The following is a 23,599-nucleotide window of genomic DNA, read 5'->3' as shown; positions in this document are numbered from 1 at the left end:
ACATCTAAAATACCTCTTCTAGTTGAGATCATCCTAGTTTGGATTTTCCTGGAAGCAAATACTTGAAGTATTTCTCTATAAAATAAGAATGGGTTTCCCCAATTAATCAAACAATTTCATAAAGTTAATTGTTCCACTGTGATCTAAAAGATTTTTCTTCCTCACTACTGTTATCTGGGACTTGCCATCACTGGGTAGTAAGTCAAGAGTTATTGACAACTGAGTCTGAATTATGGTCTCTGATGAGCCTTGGCACCTTTGTATGAACAGGGGCTCTAACTACCAGCTGACAAAGAAGTCAGAGAAATTGCTGTCACCAGGAAATACTTCCTGGAAATAGAAATTCGGATCAGCAATCCCTAGGAGTTTTGGAAGCTACCTTGCAATTTTAGTTTCCTCTAAATTTATTTTCTCACCACTCTTCACACACACACACACAATTTTTATGCATCCCCAAAAGTAATATGAAGCAGAATTATATATGTGCTAATTCATTGCTCTGGGGATTTTCTACAAGAATATTTTTCTTAGAAGAAGGAATTTTATATTGTAAAAACATCATTCCAAAACTTCATTTTTATAATGTGTTTCCTTTATTTTCCAGTGGTAGAAAGTGCTCTATACAGAGTCGGTAAAATTGCTAAACTCCACATTGGTTTGCTATCTGCAGATGGAATTAAAAACACTTTAATGTACCCCTCAGTCCAATATTACCACTTCTTGTCCATGTTTAAATTGGGTTAATTGCTCCAATGTCTGTCAATAGCAATATTCATGTTTGACAATGATTGAGGGGCATGTAAAATGTTTTAACAATATTTTTGTCTGGAGTCTCCAATGTTGTCTTTATGGAAGAGAAGTAGGTATAAGATATTGGATATTTTCCATATATACTGGATGAAACATTTAAAAGTAGTTGTTGGGAAGGTATAATGTTCAAACGTCTTAATTGCTCTCTATTTTTACTTCTCTTTTAGTATACACTGACTATTGTGAGACTCACTCTGCAGTAGAACACATCTCTTAAATTTCCTTTTATTTAGTGGCTAGTTGGTAGAGAGAAAAGGTCAGATATGGATCCATCTTTCTATCTTATCCTTGGAGAACCATAAAAATGAAAACCTCCTAGTCTAATTTTGTAGTCTCTTTGCTCCAAAAAGTAAAATAATTGCATACACATTAAATCATTCCTGAGTGAGAGATTAATAGATCCAAATATCATATTTAGAAATCAAGCTCTAAATATTCAATAAGGGATTTAAAAATTTCTGATCAACCAGTTTAGGGATGCTTATCTGCTTATCATGGAACTAAAGTACCATATTTGTGTATAAAACTGGGACTGATTCATTGTCTTCTTGTTTCTCATGTTTATAAAAAAAATATGGAGCAAATACTCACTGTTTCTTGATTCTCTTCTACCTACAAAGAAAAGGATGCTGATTTTTTTTTCTTGTCTTCACTTCTTTATGTTCTCGTCATCTTCTTTTTTTCTCTTTTTTGGCTTATGTTTATTACACTCACTAGTAAAATAAAATATCATGCTCAGCTTTGCAACCAGTGTAAATACTGAAACTAGTTCTCCTCAATCTAAAAAAATCTTACTTTCTCAATATTTCTTCTCTGTTTCCAAGAAGACACTGAAGCTTTTGGCTTCACTACTAAGAGTAGAGTAATTAGAATCTTCTCACAGCATAAACTGTGTACTTACTATCTTTTTTTTAGAATAATAGAAGCAATGAAAAGTAACACAAACATGAGAAACACATGCCATAGATAAATTATTATTTTTTAAAACTTCATACAGTTTGTGTTTTATTCATTCTAAGCCTTAAGGTATTATTCTTTTTCCAAAGTATAATTATGTGGCAAACGTTTTATAGATTTATGAGTATATCCAGATACTGAATGAAAAAAATGAAGAATTTCTAAGACCTTTGCATTTTCTTGGAGATGTCTGATGGGTAACTGGGCAGCCCATCACACCTGGTGCCTATGTTCTTCAGTGTATTTCTATATAACCTATATGCCACTTAGTTTTGCCAATTCTGGGCATTAAGGATTGATATCAGGTACAGTATTGCTATATCTTGTTAATGTTTCTCTTACCCGCTTCACCATGAAACACTTACTTTCCTCACACAAAGCTCCTATTCAATGTGAGCCAGTTAAAATCATTATTATGTGATCTCAAAGGAGAATCCAAGTAGGCAGTGAGACCTAGATCCTGAAGGCATCCACACCTGGCAAACTGCCCACACTCTGCATTCATAATTGACCTGATTGTACTTTCTGCCCAAAATCTCGTATTAATACCATGGGGTTAAGTCTGCCTCCAGGTTAAAGCCTCTGCAAAGTAGTCCAATTTTGAATAAACTCTTTGCCCTGTGTTTATTCCACCTGCTTTATTTCTAAACTGAGTATAGAATTCATTCACAAGAATGAACTTTGATCTATAATACCTCATAGTTATATGCATTGGACTATTATGTACATTAATTCTTCCAGTTATTCTTTATTTGGAAGGCTATTTTCCATTATTCCCCTTTTGGTAAGAGTGCCAGATTTACTTTTAAAAAATCACCTCTTCTCATTTTTGTATAGTCAAGGCATCTTGCTCTGTGCTCGCCAAGAAAAAAACAAATGACTCAGATTATGCAAACTGAATTTTTTTCTCTCCCAGTATGTAGAACTTGAGCAGAATGTATACAAGGGTAGAAAAAGTGGTCAGAGCCTGTTTGATTTTTGTGGTGGTACTCTGATGGGTCTGCTACTTGGAATCTTCAGAGCCTTGTTCTTAATTTTTTTTCTGAGTCTTCTTCTTTAGCCTTCCTATGAATTTTGAAATATTAAATATCTTGTAATACATTGTTTACTGTTTAAGTTAGTAAGAGTTGATTTCTATTGCTTGTTACCAAAAACTTCTAGCTGAAATAGGTTGCTTTCTTGAATGTAACACTGTACTGCATCTATACTCTTTATGGAATTTAATCAATATAATTATTTCTGAATGAGTATTTTTGGGTAAATTTTGACTGTTTAAAGATGGTTTAACAGAGGGCCCTATCAGCTTAGATTTTTGGTCTAAAGAGAAGAGTGAATTACCACATCATATTTCTGGTCATGCAATAAGTATTTGTTTGGTTGCCTATAAAGAGTATATTTTTGTGTTGGGTTAAGAGAGGATATAAAATAATAGAGCTTACAAATCTCCATTTTAAACAAAGTTTTAATTTCACACTCTAATAAAGTCATATTAGACACAACTACAGAAAATGAAGCAAAAATGTACATTTTTTGTACATTACAGTACAAATGATATCATAAGGCAATTGTATGATTCATTGCCAAATGAGAGACAGAGATAGGACAGAGATAACATCTGCTGTGATGTGAGAGGCAGGTATGACACCTGTGTGCTGCAGTGATCTGAGAAAGTTTCACAGGGGACTGAAGGATTGGATTGAATTGGGCCAGGAAGGATGGGGTGTCCAGTGAGTATCCCTCAATCCTGCAAAGGATGCAAGACCACAAGAAGGACATAGCTGTAGAGGGTACACGATCATAATACTCCTGAACTGGTCTTTCACACATTCATACCTCATTTCTTCATCATCCTCCACTTCAACTCTCACATTGGCTTTCTGACGGTCTGTTTGTTCAGACAGTCTGTTTTCGCAACCTATTTGGTCAAGTCACAGAGTTCTTGATCCTCCCACTTTTCTTGCAAGTTGAGAATTGCCATCTTCCTCCAATATTGATTTTGGAGTGTCCTCTTGGTGATGCCCTTCCTCCAATTGGCTCCTCTCCTGAAATAATTTGCTCCTCTCCCAGCATTTCCTGGGCACAAGCCAAGCTTCTCTCCTTGACAACAGTTCCCAAAGGTTGCACTCAAATAACTGGGAGGACGTGGGTAGAATGAGGGAAATACACTTTAGAGTGATGAAGGACAGGCAAAACAGCATGAGCCAAGGGGCAGATGCAGAAGAAGATCTTCATGGGAGCAGCTCTGACTAATTAGGGTGACAAGATTGAGTGGGGCAATAATGGGGTATTAAAACGCTAAAGCAGGTTGGAGTTAGTTTGTAAGAGTGTAGTACCTGAATAATGTCTAGATTTTATTCTTTAGATAATAAGAGCACATTGAATGTCTTCAATCAGCACTATCTATATGAACATTGGGATTTAGAAAGCTTAATTTGGGAATGTTATGCCCAATAGATTGAAAACAGAAAGATCTTGGAACAACATAGATATGAAGAGATGAGGACCTTGGCTAGGATGGTGACAGTGGGTATGGAAATAAGTGACTGATGTTGAGAGGCATAATGACATGCCCAGGATCACCAAATGGTTTTTATTATGCTGCGCTTACACAAAATAAATTGCCCATTGACTACAATGCAGATTTCAAAGAGAATCATGATGATAATAGAAATGGCTTATATTATTTTATCCAGATTAGTTGGCAAAAATAGTCTGATTCTTCAAAATTCTTTCACTTGGGATATACAGATATAAAATAATTCGATCCAGCAATCCCATTACTGGGCATCTACCCAAAGGAAAAAAAGACATTCTATAAAAAAAAATCTGCATGTTTATAGCAGCACAATTCATAATTACGAAGCTGTGAAAATTACCCAAGTGCCCATCAATACATAAGTGGATTAATAAAATGTGATATATGTATACCATGGAGTACTACACAGCCACAAAAACAATGGTGATCTAGCACCTCTTGTATTATCCTGGATACAGCTGGAGCCCATTCTACTAAATGAAATATCACAAGAACGGAATAACAAGCTCCACATATAGTTACCATCAAATTGGTATTAATTGGTCAACACTATGTGCACTTATAATAGTAACATTCATCAGGTGTCGGGCAGGTGGGAGCGGGGAGAAGGGGATGTGTATATTCACACCTAATGGGTGCGGTGTGCACTCTTTGGGGGATGGACACTCTTGTAGCTCTGACTTGGGTGGGGCAAAAGCAATATATGTAACCTAAACATTTGTACCCCCATAATATTCTGAAATAAAAAAGTTAGTAGTACAATATTATAGTAATTTACATTCTAAGTCTATTTGCAGACAGTAATATTTTCTCCAATTTGAATATAGGTTTAAGAATTTTATTATAAACCTTGGTCTCTTTGAAGGACAGTTTGGCATTATTTTTTAATAATTAAGAACACACAGTCTTCACGTATTTTCAGGAATTTGCTATGAATCAGGTAGGATGCTATTTGCCTAGTCATTTTGTAGTTTTAATTAAAGCTTTACAAGATCCATTGCTCCAGGCAAGAAAAGTACATAAATAACTGAACTAAGCCTTGGAAATAAGATAGTATTCATGTTGCTGCCGTATTCTGAGAGACAAATGCTATGTAGTTTCCTACGTATCATTTCAGTAGTTCGTGAACAGGGACATGTGGCAGATAAGCCTTGCACAATAGGATAGGCCTGGGTGCCTCACCATCAAATTGGTTTTAACTGATCAACACTTAAGTGCACATATAGCAATATCATTTATCGGGTATCGAGCATATGTGGCAGGGAGGAGGGGATGGGTATATACACACATGAGTGCGATGAGCACCGTCTGGGGGATGGACACACTTGAAGCTCTGATTCGGGTGGGGCAAGGGCAATATACGTATCGTAAACATTTGTACCCCCATAATATGCTGAAATAAAAAAGAAAAAAACAAGAATCCATATACATGTATGGAAGCATCACATTGTATCCCATAAATATGTACAATTATTATGTGTCAAGTAAAAAATAAGATAAACTTTAAAAATTGTCAAAAAAGAGATGAAAAATAGTTAAAATATGTAGAAATATTTTCAAATGTTCTTTCTATATACCTCCCTCCCTCCCTCTGAGCATCTCTCCCTCCCTTCCTCTTTCTGTATCTCTCTCTCCCTCTCTTAGAAATATTTTCAAATATGTATATATATATGCACCCATTCTAATTATGATCATAGGAACAGTACATGAATAGATATGTGAGGTGACTTATGATGGAACTTTGAATGTCATGGGGCCAGCCCTCAGGAGCAGAGAGCTAGTTTAGTGAATGTTTGTAATGGAGGGTGTCTGTACACATTTTATTAAGGAGTGTTTTCTTCTCTGGCAGAATTGACATTAAGAAGTAGGACCACCTGATGGTTTTGTCTTTGTTTCTGTTAAGAAGCAGCACACAAAATCCAGTTTGATTCTTCCATCTGCCCTAGTAAAACAAATTAAATTAAGTGGTATAGCCTCCATATCTGGCCCTGGGGAGTGAGTGGAACTTTTTATCAGCATTAATTGCCTTCACTGCTGAGAGAGAGGAGGGGAGAGATAGAGATAGAGATAGACAGAGAGAGAGAGAACAGACAGATGATAGATTGATATACACCACACACACACACACACACACACACACACACACACACGGAGGTAGGTTTGTAAGATGATCCAAATATAACACTGAGCTGACAGTTTTAACAAATAAATGCTCTTAGGTTACTATATAACACCATGACTCTAACCAGACACGCAAAAACACAAATATCAAATTTATCTCTGTGGAAAAAAATGAATGGAATGAAACATATCAAAACACAACAATTTTTATTGTCTCAAAGAAATATGGCTTTATTTTTTTTCTTCTTTTGAGGTTTCTGTGTTTTCCAAATTTCTGCAGAGAACAGGTTGCTTTTGCAATTTGTAGAATTAATACTAGATAGTAAGGAAATAATAATAGATATTAAGGAAATAATAATAGATAATAAGGAAATAAATGTATGTTTCTGTAGTGCAATGTGTTCTCTAGATACATGAGGCAATGCAGACCCCTTTGAAATAACTACTGTGATTTTTCTGGCCTGGTGAAATGTGTTTAAAAAGCTGGCCTGAGCTAGCCAGACTGCAGAGGACTGGTCTGTGATCAACGTCTAGTGAATGTATACTGAGATTTGGCTCACAGATGTTTTCAGTTTGTATCACACTGGCAACAAGCAGTACAGAGTATAAAACCAGATATAGACATAAGAGCGAGAGGGTGCAGCTCCTCCCAGCCCTGCTTCCTTTCTGAGGACTGCCAGAAGAGAGCGACTCACGAGTTAATATCATAGGAGTCCAGAGCTGTGGGCTGACCGCCTGTCATGTCTTTCAGGTCAAGTCACAATTCAAGACTTATCTACTGTCATACAGGATATTCCTTGCTGTCCACAAGTGCATACTTTCTAGATCCATTTGTTATCATCAGCTGTGCAGGTGGCCTTTTGCAATGAGATCTATGAACTTAAAGGTACCTACTGAGGTTCGTGGCCTGGTTTCTCTCACTGTACTATTTTCTCCTCCTTGAGTGCTTATGACTCTTTGGACCATTTGCGTGGGACCACAATAGTAGGCCTTTTTTAGGAATAGACCTCTGTATTGTGTAAGTATTGTATGAAAATAAAGCTAAATCCCCAGAAAGCCAAATATTGATTGGCGCTGTCCCAATAACTTGGGGTGAGGAGAAGGATTCAGGCACATGAAATTTACAATAAATGACTACTAATCATTAGCATCCTCTCCTTCACACCCAAACCTCCTTTCCGCCATATTACTTAGAACGAACCTGGGTTTTTGTGAACTTTCTTGTTATAATTGAAGGAAGTGAAGGATGACAAAGAAAGGGAAAGGCCAAAGAAGAAATTTGTTATAAATATTAATTGAGGAATAAAACAGATGAGGTGATCACATATGATTTGATACATACCCAACTACTGTTACTGTTGTTATTATTGTTAAGGACTGGAATTATTGTCTGTTTTGTTCATGACTTTTTTTCCTCAGTGTCTAGAAGAGTCCCTAATATAGTAGGCAATCAATAGATATCTACTGAATGCCTATTGAGCTAATTATCTCACAAAAAATCATTGACTATCATTTTTTTCTTCACACATTTAACATCAGAAAATAAGAGTTTATTCATGAATTAGTGAAAATAGTATGTCCACTGAAGATTCAAAGGAGGCTCAATGATTATTTTGATATTAGAGCTTTTACTGTCTATTTATTTATTCTCTTTTGGAGTTTCTTTATATACTTTTTAGGTAATGATTCTCATCTTTTTATTTAATAACAGTATCTAAAATATCTCCACACTAAAATATTAGACAACACCAAGTTCTTTCACTACCGTGTTTATAACATAAAACAGTAGAGAAGTTTTATACTTATAGAGAAGTTGACAGAGAAAGTCTATTTCTTCCCATTTTTTTTTGTTATTCAGCTACTAACTTCTTGTATATACTTTAGTCCAAGAGATATATTGATAGACTCAATGTGTACTGGTATAAATAATATACTCTATTGTGGCCCAGAACACACTAATGCACACAAAATTAATCATAATTTCCATAAATAAATATAAAGCATAAGATTATAGTTTCTATTTAAGTTTAAGTCACCCCCTCCCTATTCCAATAAAATGTATTGTTTTCCCCTTAATAAAAGGCAAAACAAAACAATGGCTATAACGACAATAATCCTCAACCTGGATCTCTAAAATATCAACTTACCAGTACATTTGAATACTCAGTTATGTTGAACAACTAAGTTATGGTTGCTAAGGCTCAGATAGACACTGAAATGCTATTTAAAATGCTGTATTTTTTCTTTTGAATACCTTGAAATAAAATAAATGAATAAATAAATAAATGGTATATTTGAACGTATGATAAAGACTAAAGAATATGGATAATTTTGTGTTATACTGGCTAAAGGAATATCAAATAGGTTGGGAACAAGGGGAGTAAAATATTTTTTATGAGATTTATACCCAAACAATAAGTAGGTTCATGGTAATTCTTTTTCATTTTAATACACATCTTTTATATCATTTAAAATTACCTTTGCTTTTCAATAGTTTTTCATTCCTACTGGTGAATGATCCCCAAAAGATCTCATATACTTATTGAATATAGATCTATTGAGAGCTTTGTTTTCTGCTAGACATTCCATCTCTGAGAACCAAACTTTGTTAGTGGGTTGGTTCAGTGATCCATAATTTCTCATTGCTATTTTATCACAAATTTCATAAAATTTCTTCTAAATGAAAATGAAAACTTGGGTACAGAGCATGAGACAGCAAGTCTGCATGAAGTCTCAGGGGCAGTAGCAGGACTGTTGAGTGCCAGGGGAAGAAGGACCCAAAGGTAGGAATGGGGAGAGATGACACACAAAATTAGAGGGGACAAAACATACACAACACCATCTGCTTTTATATGGCAGCATTAAAAAGATAGGGACAATTTAAACAATAAGCAAAATAAAATTCTCAATGAAGAAATTAGTTAAGTTTGTGGAACTTTTTGGAAGAAAAGTTATTTTTTTCTGACTCATACTAGACTAATTTATATATGGGTATGAGACCTAACTGCATTTCAGAATCTGAAAAGTCTTTATTTCATTGGCCAGAAGATGGAGCCATTATATAAAGAATTTTTAAAACTTGCAGCCCTAACTGAAATCCCAGTTTCTCTTTTTACAATATTATTTTGAAACATCTTATGGAATCTAAATAGTCTGAGTACCATCTTGCTTTTAACAACGTAAACGAAGTCATATGTTTTAATCCCACATATGCAGAGACATAACATATTATTAGGCAATTGGTACTAGGTTAAGTGAGAATATACATGGAGGTTTCATCGCTTCTGTCTCAACGGGTGAATTATATAAGGAGAGACACCTGTAAGGTAGAACCTGTCACGTGTTTATACTGTAGAATTATAATCACATTAGTTACTTTGGACCAGGGAAATCTTTGCCAAGCAGGTGGCATTTGAGCTGCTACTCTTTAACATTCTCATTTGAGATTCTAATATAATAGGTAGTCTGGGACTATATTTGAAACTGAGAGATGCTCTAATTTTTTTTATCCATTGTGTACCATCTGTAAACACAACTGTCACCACATCCATTAATAATAATTCTTTTCTGTTACATTTTGAACTTTTACAAGCATTTTCCAAGTTCTTTTATGTACTGCTTATAATAATCAATACTTACCTAGAATGGGAGACAAAACAGAGAAGTTAAATCTATATTTAACTAAGACTGATCACACAGGCAGTAAATAGCGGAGACTGAGACCTCAAAATGAGATTCCTAACTCACAGCTGAGGCACAGCCTGCTGGATCTCCAACTTCTCCTGTTCAACACACAACAAACTAGCAAATTGAGGAAATGAGTGCTTTTCGGGTGGGTAAGTTTTAGGAGGGAACATTGAGAGTTGTGTGTAAAGAATATAGAGCAATTTCCATGGGTTATCCAACCTAGCTGCACCTTAGAATCACCCTGGGAGCTTCTAAAAATCCCAATACCCAGACTGCACCCAGACCAATTAAAGCTGAATCTCTGGGGTGAGACCCAGGCATTGGTTGTAAGGTCCCCCGGTGATTATAATGTGCAGTAAAGTTTGAGAAACAGTGACCTTGACCAGCATTTTCCAGCTGTCATGTATGTAAAAATCCTTGGCATCTGGAGAGTCACTACTTAGTGTGATTGCTGAACGAAAACCTTAGCATCACCTGGAAACTTGTTAGAAATACAAATTTTGAGCCCTCTCTAGATCTATTGAATCAGAACCTCTGGAGTGCATCCCAGCAATCTGTGTTTTAAAGTCCTCCAGGTGATTTTGATGTGTGCTAAGTTTGGAATTATTGGTTTAACTTGGGACCAATCTCCTCCTTTTTTATTGCTGGCATGTCATGGTGATTCTGTCTTCCAAAGAGATAGAACTTTACTACCTCATTGACAGTTTTATCCTGGAAACTGATGTATCTTTTGTTTTGCACCAGAATTGCTAAACATATAGGCACACACTATTTGATACTGAGTCACTTTTTCTTCAATGTCTGCTCCCTTTGATGTCTAGGATGTTCATGTTTCAGAGGGGGCATCAAAAAAAGGAGCCAGCAAAGAAGGGAAGAAAGAGGAGAAAGGGTCTCCAAGGTTTTGTTGGTGCACTGAACTGTGATTAATTTTCTTCTTTTGGGATTTTCATTCTACCTAATTATATACTACACACAGAAATAAAATTTGCATCATCTGTGAGACATCCAGGATGTTCAGAAAATAGCCATGACCTTAAGAAGCAGCTTGACACTTAACAATAACTCTTGTCGTCTTGTTTGTTGCTTTGTATTGATAATATTTTGGTGGCTTTTTGGACTACTACTACCCAAAACAAATGAAAGATGTGGTCTCTGGAGTCAGAGATACCTGGATTGGAATGCTGGTTTCAACCCCTTTCATGATGTGTACCTTTCAGCAACTGACCCAAGGTTCCCCGCCTCCCATCTCTCACATGGGAATAACAAGTCAGTTTCACAGAGTGTGCTAGGATAGGAGAGACTGAATATAACGTGTTTCACATTATTCTTGGCACATGGTAGATGTCAGCAGCGTGCTGGTGCTATCTTGGGCCAGCTGGACAGGGCAATGGTGAACAGCTCCTTGCAACTTTACATTCAGTGACTTCGGGTTGTTTGTTTGAAATTGGCCATGGTGTGAATATTTATACCACAGAAATTGGCAGAAGGTACACACGAATAAGACCTTTTTACTTCAGGAGAGCTGGTTACTAAATATTTACCAGTACACCATTGGTAGGCATTCCTTTTGTGGTTATCTGCTAATGGGCTGATTGTAGAAGGTAATTTGCTTTTCTCTCATTAAGCAAACAAAAATAGCAAAGCATAGCCCAAACAGGTGATGTGAATGAGAGGGCTTCAGGAAAGCCCTTCTCTGAGACCCCTGTCCCACCATATATACATCCCAGGATTTCTACCTTAAATCACAGACCCGTGGAAAAGGTGATGCTATACTGTGAGCAAATACTGAACTGTGAGATTAGTTCATCATAGGTTTTCCTTTTAAACCAAACTGCCTGAGTTCAGGGCTCTGAAAAACTCCATTTAACTAATATTTCTTGAGTCTCTGTTGGAAATCAGGCCAGGTAGGGATGAAGACAGCTAAAACAAATAAGGTCTGTAGTTCACATTTTTATCAATGGAGAGGAGACAAGTAAATGTGTAATCAAATTGCAATAATTTTAGATAATAGTAAATGGTAGGTGAAAATAAAAGTTTGGTAAAGAGTGACTAGGGTAGTGGGGTTGCTTTAAGCAGGAAAGACCTCTTTAAGGAGGAAACATTTGGTCTGAAACCTAAAAAGATGCAGCTGTGTTCTGAGCAAGAGGAGCATTCCAGGTGGAGAAGAGCAAGAGAAAGGCCCTGAGGCAAGAATGGACTTACTGTGTCTAGGAATAGAAAGCAGGTCAGTGGAGCTGAAGCGCTGTGAGTTTAAGAAGAGGGTGGACGGACATGGGACAGCACAGTTAAGCAGGGGCCAGATCTTGTGAGGCCCTTTAGAATGCTAAGAAGTCTGCCTTTCAAGTCAAGTGCAACAGGGAGTTCCAAAGAATCTTAAGAAGAATTGGGATAACGGGGAAAGTGGCTTGATCTAAATTAGAGTTTAAAAGGATCACTCTGGTTCCTCTGTGGTGAGTAGATTGTAGGGAATAAAAGTGGTTCCAAACAACCAGTGAAGTGGCTACTACAACAGTCTAGGAAAAATAGTGGTTTGGACTAGGGTGAAGAAGATCGAGATAAAGAGAAATGAGTAGATTTAAGAGATATTTTATAGGCTGAACCAATAGTACTTGTTGATGGATTAGATGTCTGTGTAAGAAAAGGAAACAAGAATGTGCTGAGCTTTTCTTTTTTGAGAAACAGTGTGAATACTATGTCCATCAGCTGTTAATAATTTCTAGTCTGAAGTAGCTCGTAAAGGGAATGAGTTCTCTAAGTAATGAAAAAAAGAAAAATCTTCAGACTTATTGCAAGTTGGAGAAAAGAAAGCAGTTCATATTGCATTTTTTATTTCAAGCCATTCCTCCAAAGATAAATGATTAATGCATTTATGGTACACTTCAGTTCTCAGATAGCTTTGTGTTGTTAGTAAAGTGCAGTTACAATGCAGTAGGAAAATGATGTTTCAATTGGATTACCAAATAAATTACTGTTATATAAAAGAATTAAAACATTATCTAAATTTACAAACATGTCTCAGGCTTAATGAGTCCTCTTGAATATTTTTTTTTTTTTTCATTTCCTTACTATCTTTTTAGCCATTTCTGTTTTTGCTATGGGAGGCTTTAGAAAAGAGGGGGAAAAAATTCTTTTGGAAGCCCAAGTTTTATTACAGTGATCTCAGTTTTTATGACTCTCAGGCAGTTACCGGAGATTCCTAGAGAGGAAATCATTTAGTGTCCATTTAGTGCCTGACAATTAGATGAGCAGATATCCTGAAAAAAAAAAAAAAACTGATATAAAACATCGTTGGGTAAAATTTAATAAATATATTTTTGAATGCAAGGCTGATCTTATAAAAAATTAAAGACAATTCCCAGGAACCAAAAGCAAAGGAGAATTAAGAAACAGAATGGTAAGATGACATTGTAGCTGTAGCTGGCCTGGGGTTGGTGGATATCTCAGGAACCCAGAGCCTTGTTGTTTGTTGTTGTTTATTAGTTTAATGGGATATAATAAGTATATAATAGAGTGAGAAAATTGTATAGTTCAAATATACATATTTATACACCCAGATAAACCTACCCAGATTAATCTCCTCTTATCAGAGCTTTATCAGACTGATTCTACTGAGGTCGTCAACTAGAACCAATACACTAAGATGAGCTGAGTTGTGCAGGGTGTTGCAAGATAATTTTTTCTTTACTATTTTTTAAAAGGGAGTCAAAATTAGATTTTGATATTTAGAAGTTTGTTTGTTGTGAAATTCACAGAATTTTTTAAGAAAAAAAGATATTTTCTGTGGAGTTTGATACCTCTTTCACATCCATAAAATTTTATTACAAAATTAGTACGTAATTTCTAATGAGAGAGAAATATCAAAGACAATTATAATAACCTCAAGAATGGTGTGCACTGAATAGTGGAGTAACTAGAGAATAAGAAAGGCCCAATTCAGTAACCACCCTGAATAGTGCACAACTAGGGAAGAAAATCCCCCTTTTAAATTTCTAATAAGACAAAGATCAGCCTTTATTTTATACATTAGTCTTTTTTAGGTGAGATCAGTATGCCAACCTGTCTTTCTGGCATCCCTCTCTTTTTACTTCCACAGTCTGTATGAGCCATTGGATAAAATAACATTTTCTAGCAGCCATTGTCATATTTGCTCTCATTTAAAAATAGAGATTCTTGAGATTCTTCTGTAACTGAAGGGCCAGCCACAAGTAAGGGAATGCTTTTCTCTAACGCAGCATAGGCAAACACAGATTAAGTTTAAAAGTATTTGGAAATAATTATAATTTAATGGGAAAAATTCTTAATATTTACTAGATATATATTTTCCCATTATTTCTACATTTTATATATCACTGAAAATAGAAATGAATCATGATATTATTTTAAAGAATAATTCTATTTTCGTAAAAAGAATATGGCTGAATTAATCTGAAAACATTTTGTATTGTATTAATAGGAAATAAAACCAAGACTAGGACATGCCAGCAAATATTATAGCTAGAAGAGAAATAATTTTGCTCAATTCTAGTAGGTTTTCAAAATTGTTAATAAGCTCTGAATCTTTTCTATATACTTATTGTCCATCAGTTTATCTATCTATTGTCTAATTGTTTATAAAATAAATGAGATTCAAGCTAAAACATGATATAGATATTACAGATGTCTCATAATTCTCATAAAATGAGTTTTTTTCTCAGACAAATCAATTGTTAATGTAGATATGACTCAGTAATAGGAAGTCAAGCTAAGTGTAGCATGTTTGTGCTATTGCTTGTTTATAACTATCAGTTATTCATGCTTCATTTCCTGTGTGCATCAAGTGCTATTGTGGCAAAGGTCCCCTCTGTTCTAGCTAGTATATAATTTGTCCCTCCCTTGAGAGAGATTACCATGTACTCGGCAGCTAATTTTGCTTGAGTTATAGTATAGTGTTATCTATAGTATAAAAGAATATAGCTTTTTTGCTGTAGAAAATTTATGTGCATGTTGATCAATTATGTTGAAATGGGTTAAGGTATCATTCAGTGACTATAATTTCATTTTACAGATTGATTACTATCAATACAGAGGACTATTTTATACCTTTTTATATGCCATTATAATAATACACAAGGTTGAAGTAATGGCCCAGCACAGCAGTGATTACTTTTACTGTATCTCACTTAAAGACCATAAACAGGACTGAATGCTCACAGCTAAAATAAAATAGAGGCTCATATTAATTATTTAGCTAAATATGGAAAAAAAACCTCCAATTTTTTTCTTGAAATATGATAAACATTTGTAAATATGCATGTATTTCCTGATCTTAGAACATTGTTTGAATTCACAAATCTCAAAACTGGCTAAATTTTGAAATATTTTGGTATATATTCCACATCACTAAATGTTTACTACCTTCCAATAGGATGCATGAAACTCTTTTGGGCACTGTATTTATACTTGGCCATATGAAATAGAAGAAATATTGTCATTATTTGGCATTGATGGAGAATTTATTGTACTCCTGTATGATACAGAGGTAGCCTGGGTTCTTATATTTTTAATAGCAAATTGACAGCTGTACTACTATTGCTAGTGTGAATTCTTGATTCTGTGTTGTCAAGCATTGTTTTAATTTCTTCATGTGGATTGTCTCATTCTATCCTTACAACCGTATTTTGAAGTAGTATTCTTCTCATTTTACCGATGAGAAAACTGAGGCTCATATAGATTAAATAATATATTCAGCAAACTCAGGGGGCCATGGCTTAGCTGGGGTCCAAATATAGTTCTGGTTCTAGAACCCAAGCTTATAGCCATTATTTATGCTGTACTTCTCAGTGCTATTACACAAAAAAAGTATTCATAATTTTGTAGCTCAGTGTTTGTGTATATTCACTTCCTATCTAAATTTTCTCCTTTTGCACAAACCCTGTGGTGGATTTCAACAAATTGCATTGGAACTCTAGATGTTTTATCCTCATTTTTCTTATCCAGGAACACTTCTTATGGAGGACATTTGAAGCTATCTTTCAATTAAAAAAAAGCTATTGGTTGCTGCAACTTCCTCAGAGACTCACTGAATTTACCCCCCATATGTTATTCTCACTGAAACAGAAAACACAGGAAAACATGATTTTATTTTTATGACTTTTACTTTTAGATTCTATTATTAATACAATGTGTAAGTCTCAAGTATAACTACAATATAATTTATGACAAACTCGAACATTTTAAGCATTCATAGGTCTATGAAATTTGTAAAGAATTCTATGTAAACAGCATTATTATATTCATGGCTAATCATTTATTTTCATAAAGCAAATCTTGATTGTTTTCATCAAGAATACAGCATATCATGGATATTAAAAAAAAAATTGCTGGCCTCTATACATAGGTCCTAAACCCAGCCCAATTACCTGGCCATCCTAATGTAGCTGGCCCTTCCTTCATTACTGCCATTGACATTTCTCTGAAATTGCTATTTAGAACTGCTTTATTTACATATGCATTTTATTTTCACTCTTTTAATAAAGCTATAAAACTCTATAAAATCGTGCTAAACATTTTGAATTAAGATTTTCAATAATCAGCATTTAGAAACATCCCACAAGTAACAAACTGTTTGCAAACTAGGTAATAGTCAAAAAGCTAAAGTGAGATTCTCGCATTTTTATCCAAATTAAGTGTATGTATTTGTGTTCAAACCTGTTTGTTTCCATCTTATTCTAATTCCAATTTTGCACTGTAACTGTACTGTATCATTAGGTGTAATAAATTTGGTAATTACATAATTTAAATATTAGTATGACAGTGCCTTAGGAAGGGTGATATTTCATAATGACTATGAGTAGTAATCCTCATGAAAAGAGAAGTCTAATTTTACTTCAAGCTTATACTTAATAAGCTCTTAGTTTCAAATATGGTTTTTTATTGATAAAAAGTCATAAGTAGACATTCCTGAACAAACATACACACACATATTTATACAAACACATATATATAAAACCTAACCATGTTTTATCTTTAAAAAAATTATAGTTTAGCATGAAATAGATTCAGCATGAAATAGGAAAAAGAGCAACTTTGTAATTTTTTTAAATGCTAAGAAGAAATTGTGTTGAGGAATGAATTGCCAAATTTTTTTATTTTACATAAATCCAGGTAATGTAAAAACATTAATGGTAAATCACACATAAACCTGCCAACCAAACATCTTTTCATATTGTGTTATATAAATATTCATGATGCACTTACATTTATATGTGTATAAAATAATAATGACGGACTGATTTCAAATTTAAGGTGATGTTCATTTCTTAATTGAAAGTATTAAAAATCTTATAAATGTAATATATTTTATATGGGTCTCTAATTAAATTGTCAAAACCTATTTTCAACAGGCTTAGCAGGTATGTGATGCAATGCTTTATACAGTTTAGGAAAACACTGCATGGTATCTTTTATATTAAATTAAAAAGTGCTTCAAATAATCTAAGGTAAAAATGATTAAACAGAGGTGTAAAGAATCATTGGCCCTGGATTTAATTTTATACATACCTATCACAAATATCTTTAAGTGAGAATCTCCTGTATGGATGTTGTAAAATACACCACAATTTAAAAACTTTCTTTACTTGTCTCATTCTCTACCCATATCTCTTTGTCTCTATAGGTATGTTTAAATTCTTTCTTTTTAGCTAGCCAGAATAACAAAAAACTTGCTTTAGGCACTTGTCTATATATTTTTAAAATTTAACAAACAAATTAGTGAAATATGTTTTATATATTTACTTCAAAAACTCCCACAAAATCTTTTAAATAAAACCATAATACTTTCTACTCATATAGCTCAATTTTGCTTGTGCATGAATAACGTTATAGAAGAAAGGTCTCATATTTCTGGAATAAACTCATGAAAAATGCATTGTGGCCAGTTCTTTTCAAATTACTATAATTGAGATTTTTCTTAAAAAAATCAGATGTCCAATCCTTGGTAGGATGATGATGGCTAAAGCAAAATGAATATGTGCTTGGTAAATTATAAGCCCAGGCTACTTTACTGATTGGTGCAAAATATAGAATTTTAAGGAGAAAGTGACATCCTCCTCATTTTATAGATCAAAGAATAGAGGTCCAAAAGGATTACTTTCACAATTTAGGAAAGTAAGTTAGTGGCAAGAAAGCAAATTGGCAAGAATCCCTATTTGAATGCTCTTTCATTCATACTAAACTTAAATGTGTGTTGAAAACCTACCATATATTATGACTTGAAAGCTTGCCAAACAAAGGATGGTATACAAGTGATGCAGTAAATACTGTGCCCAAGGCATCTGCTCAAACATGTACAATGGTCAAATGACTAACTGCATAGCAGCAAGCATTTCGTTGAAGGGAAACATCAACTTTGCTTATAGCTAAATGATGACTAAACAATACTGCATGAGAAAGCAGGAAAATATAACAAAAGAGATTAAGAGTTAGGCCATTATCAGTACTTTTGGGACGCACAGTCCAGTGTTACATTGTATACATAATAGGTAATAGAGCTTCTGTCCATTGCTTCTTCTCAATTAATCTCCATTTTTTTCTTTTGAGGAATGTGGTATGTACTTAGAATAGTTTCTCAAGTTCTGTGGTTATTGTCTGAACAAAGAGGGATATAACAAAAGACAGACTATAAAACAATCAATATTCTAAAGGTAAGTCTTATCCTGGTTGGTATGTGAGTCAAGAGGAATAAAAAGTATTTGTTGAAGTGAATGGCCTACATGTTTTTAATCCCACGATATTTTAGCAGGCACATATAAATTGATTCTGGTGCAATGCAGAATGAATTTAAGCACCTCAAAATATAGAATAACCTCTGTACATGAATAAAAAAGTCAAGCTACCTAATAATATGTTTTAACTAAACATTCATTACTAATGTCCATTATTCTATCAAGCATTTCATTGCAAAGCCAAGGCAAAATACTTTTATTGATTTCCAATAATAGATATTTTCCTATATGTGTGTTGTGTGCGTTTGTGTGTTTGTATCTGGGTTTTTGTATTTACATGGGAAACAGAAATAATTACAATCCTGTGAAAAGATGACAAGGCAGATGTAAAAACTTTTTACATGATTTTCTATCAAAAACAAACAAACAAAATTAAATCACCTTTGTTTGCTGTGATCAATAATCCCTACAGAGTTAATCTTACAGTTCTTACAGAATCATCAGTGCAAAAATAGCCATCTGCTAAAGCTGCCCACCTATCTTAGAGAGTCAGAGCTAGTGACTGCACTGCCTTTGAGAATATTTTGATAAAAACAGTTTTGGCATAGACCTCCTCAAGAGTCTTATTAACACAGATAAATCACTTTCATAGGGTGTAAACAATATATCAAAAATGAAACTCTACTTTTTTCTTTCCTTGCCATCTTTCCCTTTGTCTTCCTTTTCTGTTCTGTCTTTTTCGTATTTCTCCTTGTCTGGCTTTGTTACGCTGTCATACGAAGGAGGAGAGATGGTGGAAGAAGTTGCATCTGTTTTTTCTAGACTTGAGTTCTCATTAACGTTATCAAACACCATATCTCCTTTATTGGGCAAATCATCATCTCTGTCTCCATCTTTTATGTATATACTTGATATATTTTTGACATTTTGCCGTAAGCGGTAACGTCTGTAAGCACGCTGAATGATAATAGCAGACACATCCTCTTGTTTTCGTTTAAGTGTAGTTGTGATGGGTTCATAGGACACTTTAGAAGGATTTGCAGACATGAACCTTTCTTCCATCTGTGAACGAAGAGAATCCATCTCTCCACCCTCACCTAAAACACGCTTTGTAAAAGCAAATAAGATGTCAAGGCAGTGGATCCTGTCACCACTGACCATGGGCAGGTCCATGGCAATGAGCTGAACTTTGTTTGGTTTTGCTATGAGAAGAGGAGGATCCAGGGCAGCTGCAAAATCAGAGAGTTTGCTATATTCTATAAACTGAGTTGCATCAGGATCAAACTTCTCCCAAACCTCATAGAACATCTCGAAGTCATCCTCACTCAGAGGCTCGGTACTTTCTTCAGTAGCAACACTGAAGTTCTCCAGGATGACGGCGATGTACATGTTCACCACAACCAGAAAGGATATGATGATATAACTGACAAAATAAAATATCCCAACAGATGGGCTACCACAGTCTCCTTCAACTGAACTTCCAGGATGAACCTTTTTTGGGTCACAGTCGGGTGGTGCACTGTTGAGAATAGGTGCCAGCAATCCATCCCAGCCAGCAGAGGTGGTGATTTGGAACAGGCAGATCATGCTGTTGCCAAAGGTCTCAAAGTTGAACATGTCATTAATTCCAGCTTCCTTTTTAACATAGGCAAAGTTGGACATTCCAAAGATGGCGTAGATGAACATGACCAGGAAGAGCAGGAGGCCGATGTTAAACAACGCAGGAAGGGACATCATCAGAGCAAAGAGCAGCGTGCGGATCCCCTTCGCTCCTTTGATCAGACGTAGGATTCGGCCAATCCTGGCAAGACGGATCACACGGAACAGGGTCGGGGACACAAAATACTTTTCTATCAGCTTGGAAAGAAACATACCTATGTGAGGGGGGAAGAAGTAAAAATGAAATATTTAAATATCCATGCTACCGAACATCATAACTCTAAACAGTTTTATCTGCTGCCTTATTTCCTACGAATTCAGGACTGTTATTTTATATTGAAAGCAATTTCTTAACAAAGGATTAAGCAATTCCAAAGGAAAATGATTGGAATTACCATTGTGACATTTTCCCCTCTTTACTAAGTTCTTGCACCTTTTTTATTTCCTTCACAATATGTATATTTTTAATTATAAGGTTAATACCTGCTCACGTAGAAAATTTAAGCAATACAGTAAAATGCTAAAAAGGAAATATAAATCACCTGAAATGTCACCAACAGTAACTATTATCAATATTTTTTTGAGGATCACTCCAGACATTTTTCTCTGCAAGTGTGTGCACACAAACACCACCCCCCCACATAGGCACACACGCAAATGTAATCATGTTATACACTCCTTTCTTTGTAACCTGTTGTAATCACTGCATATGTCATGGAGGTATTTCCATACAAATGAAACAAAATAATTTCTTCTAGTTGTAGAATGTTCTGTCAAAATAACCACATATTGAAGAATAGGAATTATGCCATTTTCATTTTTTGGCTAAAATGAATATCTAAATAAGTATATTTTTCCTAGTTGCATGACTATATTTTTGGATAATATATTAATAGAAGCTGAGTCAAACAGTATGTTTAAATATTTTTATATATTGCTGAAACTATCTCCAGAAAGTCTATACCAATTAACATTCCTAATGGCAGTATGTGAAAATACTCATAGCCTACATGTTCAACAATACTGGGTATTACCACTCTTCTTTATAATTTTTATCAAGAAATATTTGTGACAATTTAAAAAATTTACAGTTGCAATTTATTTGCATGTTGTTGAAAAAAATCCACATTTTTTCTTGTTTACTGGATATTTTGTAGCCTTATTGGTTGTTTTAAATTTTCTCTCTGTGTTTTTGGTCTAGCTAGGTCTTCATCCATTTTTCTGCTGTGAGGTTTATTATTTTCTTATTAATTTACAAGAACTATTTTCTATTGAAAGTATTGCTCGTTTTTTGGTCTTAAATGTTACATAAAACTCCCTCATTGTTTTCTTTTTCAATCTTTTTTTTTTGCAGTGAACTTTATCCCAAGAATATTTTGATTTTATGCAGATAAATATCTATTCTTTTTGTCCTTTATAGATTCAGGTTTGTGTCATAAATAGAAAGAAATATTTAAGCTCATAGTTATAAATCTATTTTCATATATTTTCTATTAGAATTCATTTTTTAACTTTAGCTTTTTATTCATATGATCTTTTTACTGAGTAAATTAGTAATTATATATTAAAGTTTAATTTTGGACTATCTATTCAAATCAATTGAACTTTTATTTTTAAACATTTTTATTTAGCATCAATATTATAATAGTCTTACTATCTAGCAACATAAGCCAAGCCATCTCTCATCACCCTAATTTTTCTTCCAGATGAATTTTAGAATCATTTAGACATATATTGTCAATTTATAACCCCCACCACATAAAAAACTCATTGATATTTTCATTGAATTTATAAATTAATTTATAAAAATGATTATAATTACAGTGAGAGCCATCATACCTAAGTACAAGATAAGCCTTTCAATTATTTCGTCTTCTTTTATATCCTAAAGTTTTCTTCATAGAAGTCTTATATGTTAAGGTAGTTACTAGATGTTTTACTTTATTTTTGCTGCAATTGTGAATGAGATTTTGTTTCAAACATATGTTCTCATTTTTTTGCCCATGTATAATTATTAATGTTAGTACATGTACTTTAAAATTTGTACCTTCTGAACAGTAATTGAATCTATTTTTAGTTGATTCTCTTTCATTTTTAACGAATCCCATTATATGATGAAGATAAAGATAATATGCTCCATTGTTTCAATATATGTACCTCTTTGTTGCCAAGTCTAATTGCATTGGCAAACACTTTTAAAAATAGAAGTGATAGAAGTACATTCTTTTCTTCTTCTTGACTTAATGGAAATGCTTCCAGAATTATTCTTATTGGTGTGAAATTCCGACCTAAATTTTAATTAGTTTTCTTATATCTTAACTCTAGTGATACTTCTATTGATTTAAAAAATATTGATTTAAAATGCCTATTCTGTTATGTGCCACTCAATATTGTGGTTCTAGGTTATGTAACTTTTAACCTTTCTAAATCTGTTTGATCACCTGTAAGTTTGTATTAAATGATCTCCACAGTCTCTCCCCACGTAAAACTTATGCTTCTAAAAGTAAATGCAATCTTAGAATATTGGGTAAGATATGTGAAGATAAAGAAAAACAAGAAGATAGAAAAACAGCTATGATAATGAAAGGGAGGAATTATAAAATCATGTACTGTGATTCACAGACATGACTATGATTATTTGAGAAATGACTGACATTTTATAGACATGCCAGATTTTAAGCCATAGAAATACAGCTGGCATTTCTGGAGACTTTAACTTCACTTTAAATTCAGGAAGGATTTTCAGAGTCACAGACATTCTGGCTATTGATATTATCATTATCATTAATCAAAGGACAAGTCTCATATTTGTGAAAATGGGAAGTGATTTCAGACTCTGCACTGGTCTTCCAAGACACATCTATATATAAACATGGTAGCTATCTTTGTGAAGGGTAATATTGGAAACTAAATATCAACAAGTATAATGTCCTTCCAACAGATATAAACATTTGGCTTTGAAACTTGTAGTGTGTTCCCTGGAACATTATAGTGTGAGGGACACAGATGTTTGTATTTTGTTTTGTTTTAAGGTTCCTTAACTCTTTCATTTTACTAACTTGCTCAAAAGTAAATTTACATTCAAGAATTCAGAAACTTCTCTTAGCAACAGGTGGAGTTTAGTTTT

At 34.2% G+C, this 23,599-nt stretch overlaps 1 protein-coding gene across 5 annotated transcripts in view; it reads right to left on the bottom strand.

Moving 5' to 3' along the window:
• Positions 1 to 19,494: 19,494 nt before the first annotated feature.
• SCN9A (sodium voltage-gated channel alpha subunit 9) overlaps positions 19,495 to 23,599 on the bottom strand; it is an 84,977-nt gene continuing 80,872 nt past the window's right edge. For all 5 annotated transcript variants that reach the window (XM_069471845.1, XM_069471855.1, XM_069471865.1 and 2 more), the window contains one exon: positions 19,495 to 20,687. In XM_069471845.1, the coding sequence (XP_069327946.1) occupies positions 19,495 to 20,687 (1,193 nt within the window). The remainder of the gene's footprint in view (positions 20,688 to 23,599) is intronic.

This window comes from Eulemur rufifrons, chromosome 1 (genome assembly GCF_041146395.1).
Source record: "Eulemur rufifrons isolate Redbay chromosome 1, OSU_ERuf_1, whole genome shotgun sequence".
In the NCBI taxonomy this organism is placed as follows: domain Eukaryota; kingdom Metazoa; phylum Chordata; class Mammalia; order Primates; family Lemuridae; genus Eulemur; species Eulemur rufifrons.
Note: the sequence above shows the minus strand (reverse complement) of the source record. Positions and strands in the feature narration are given on the sequence as shown.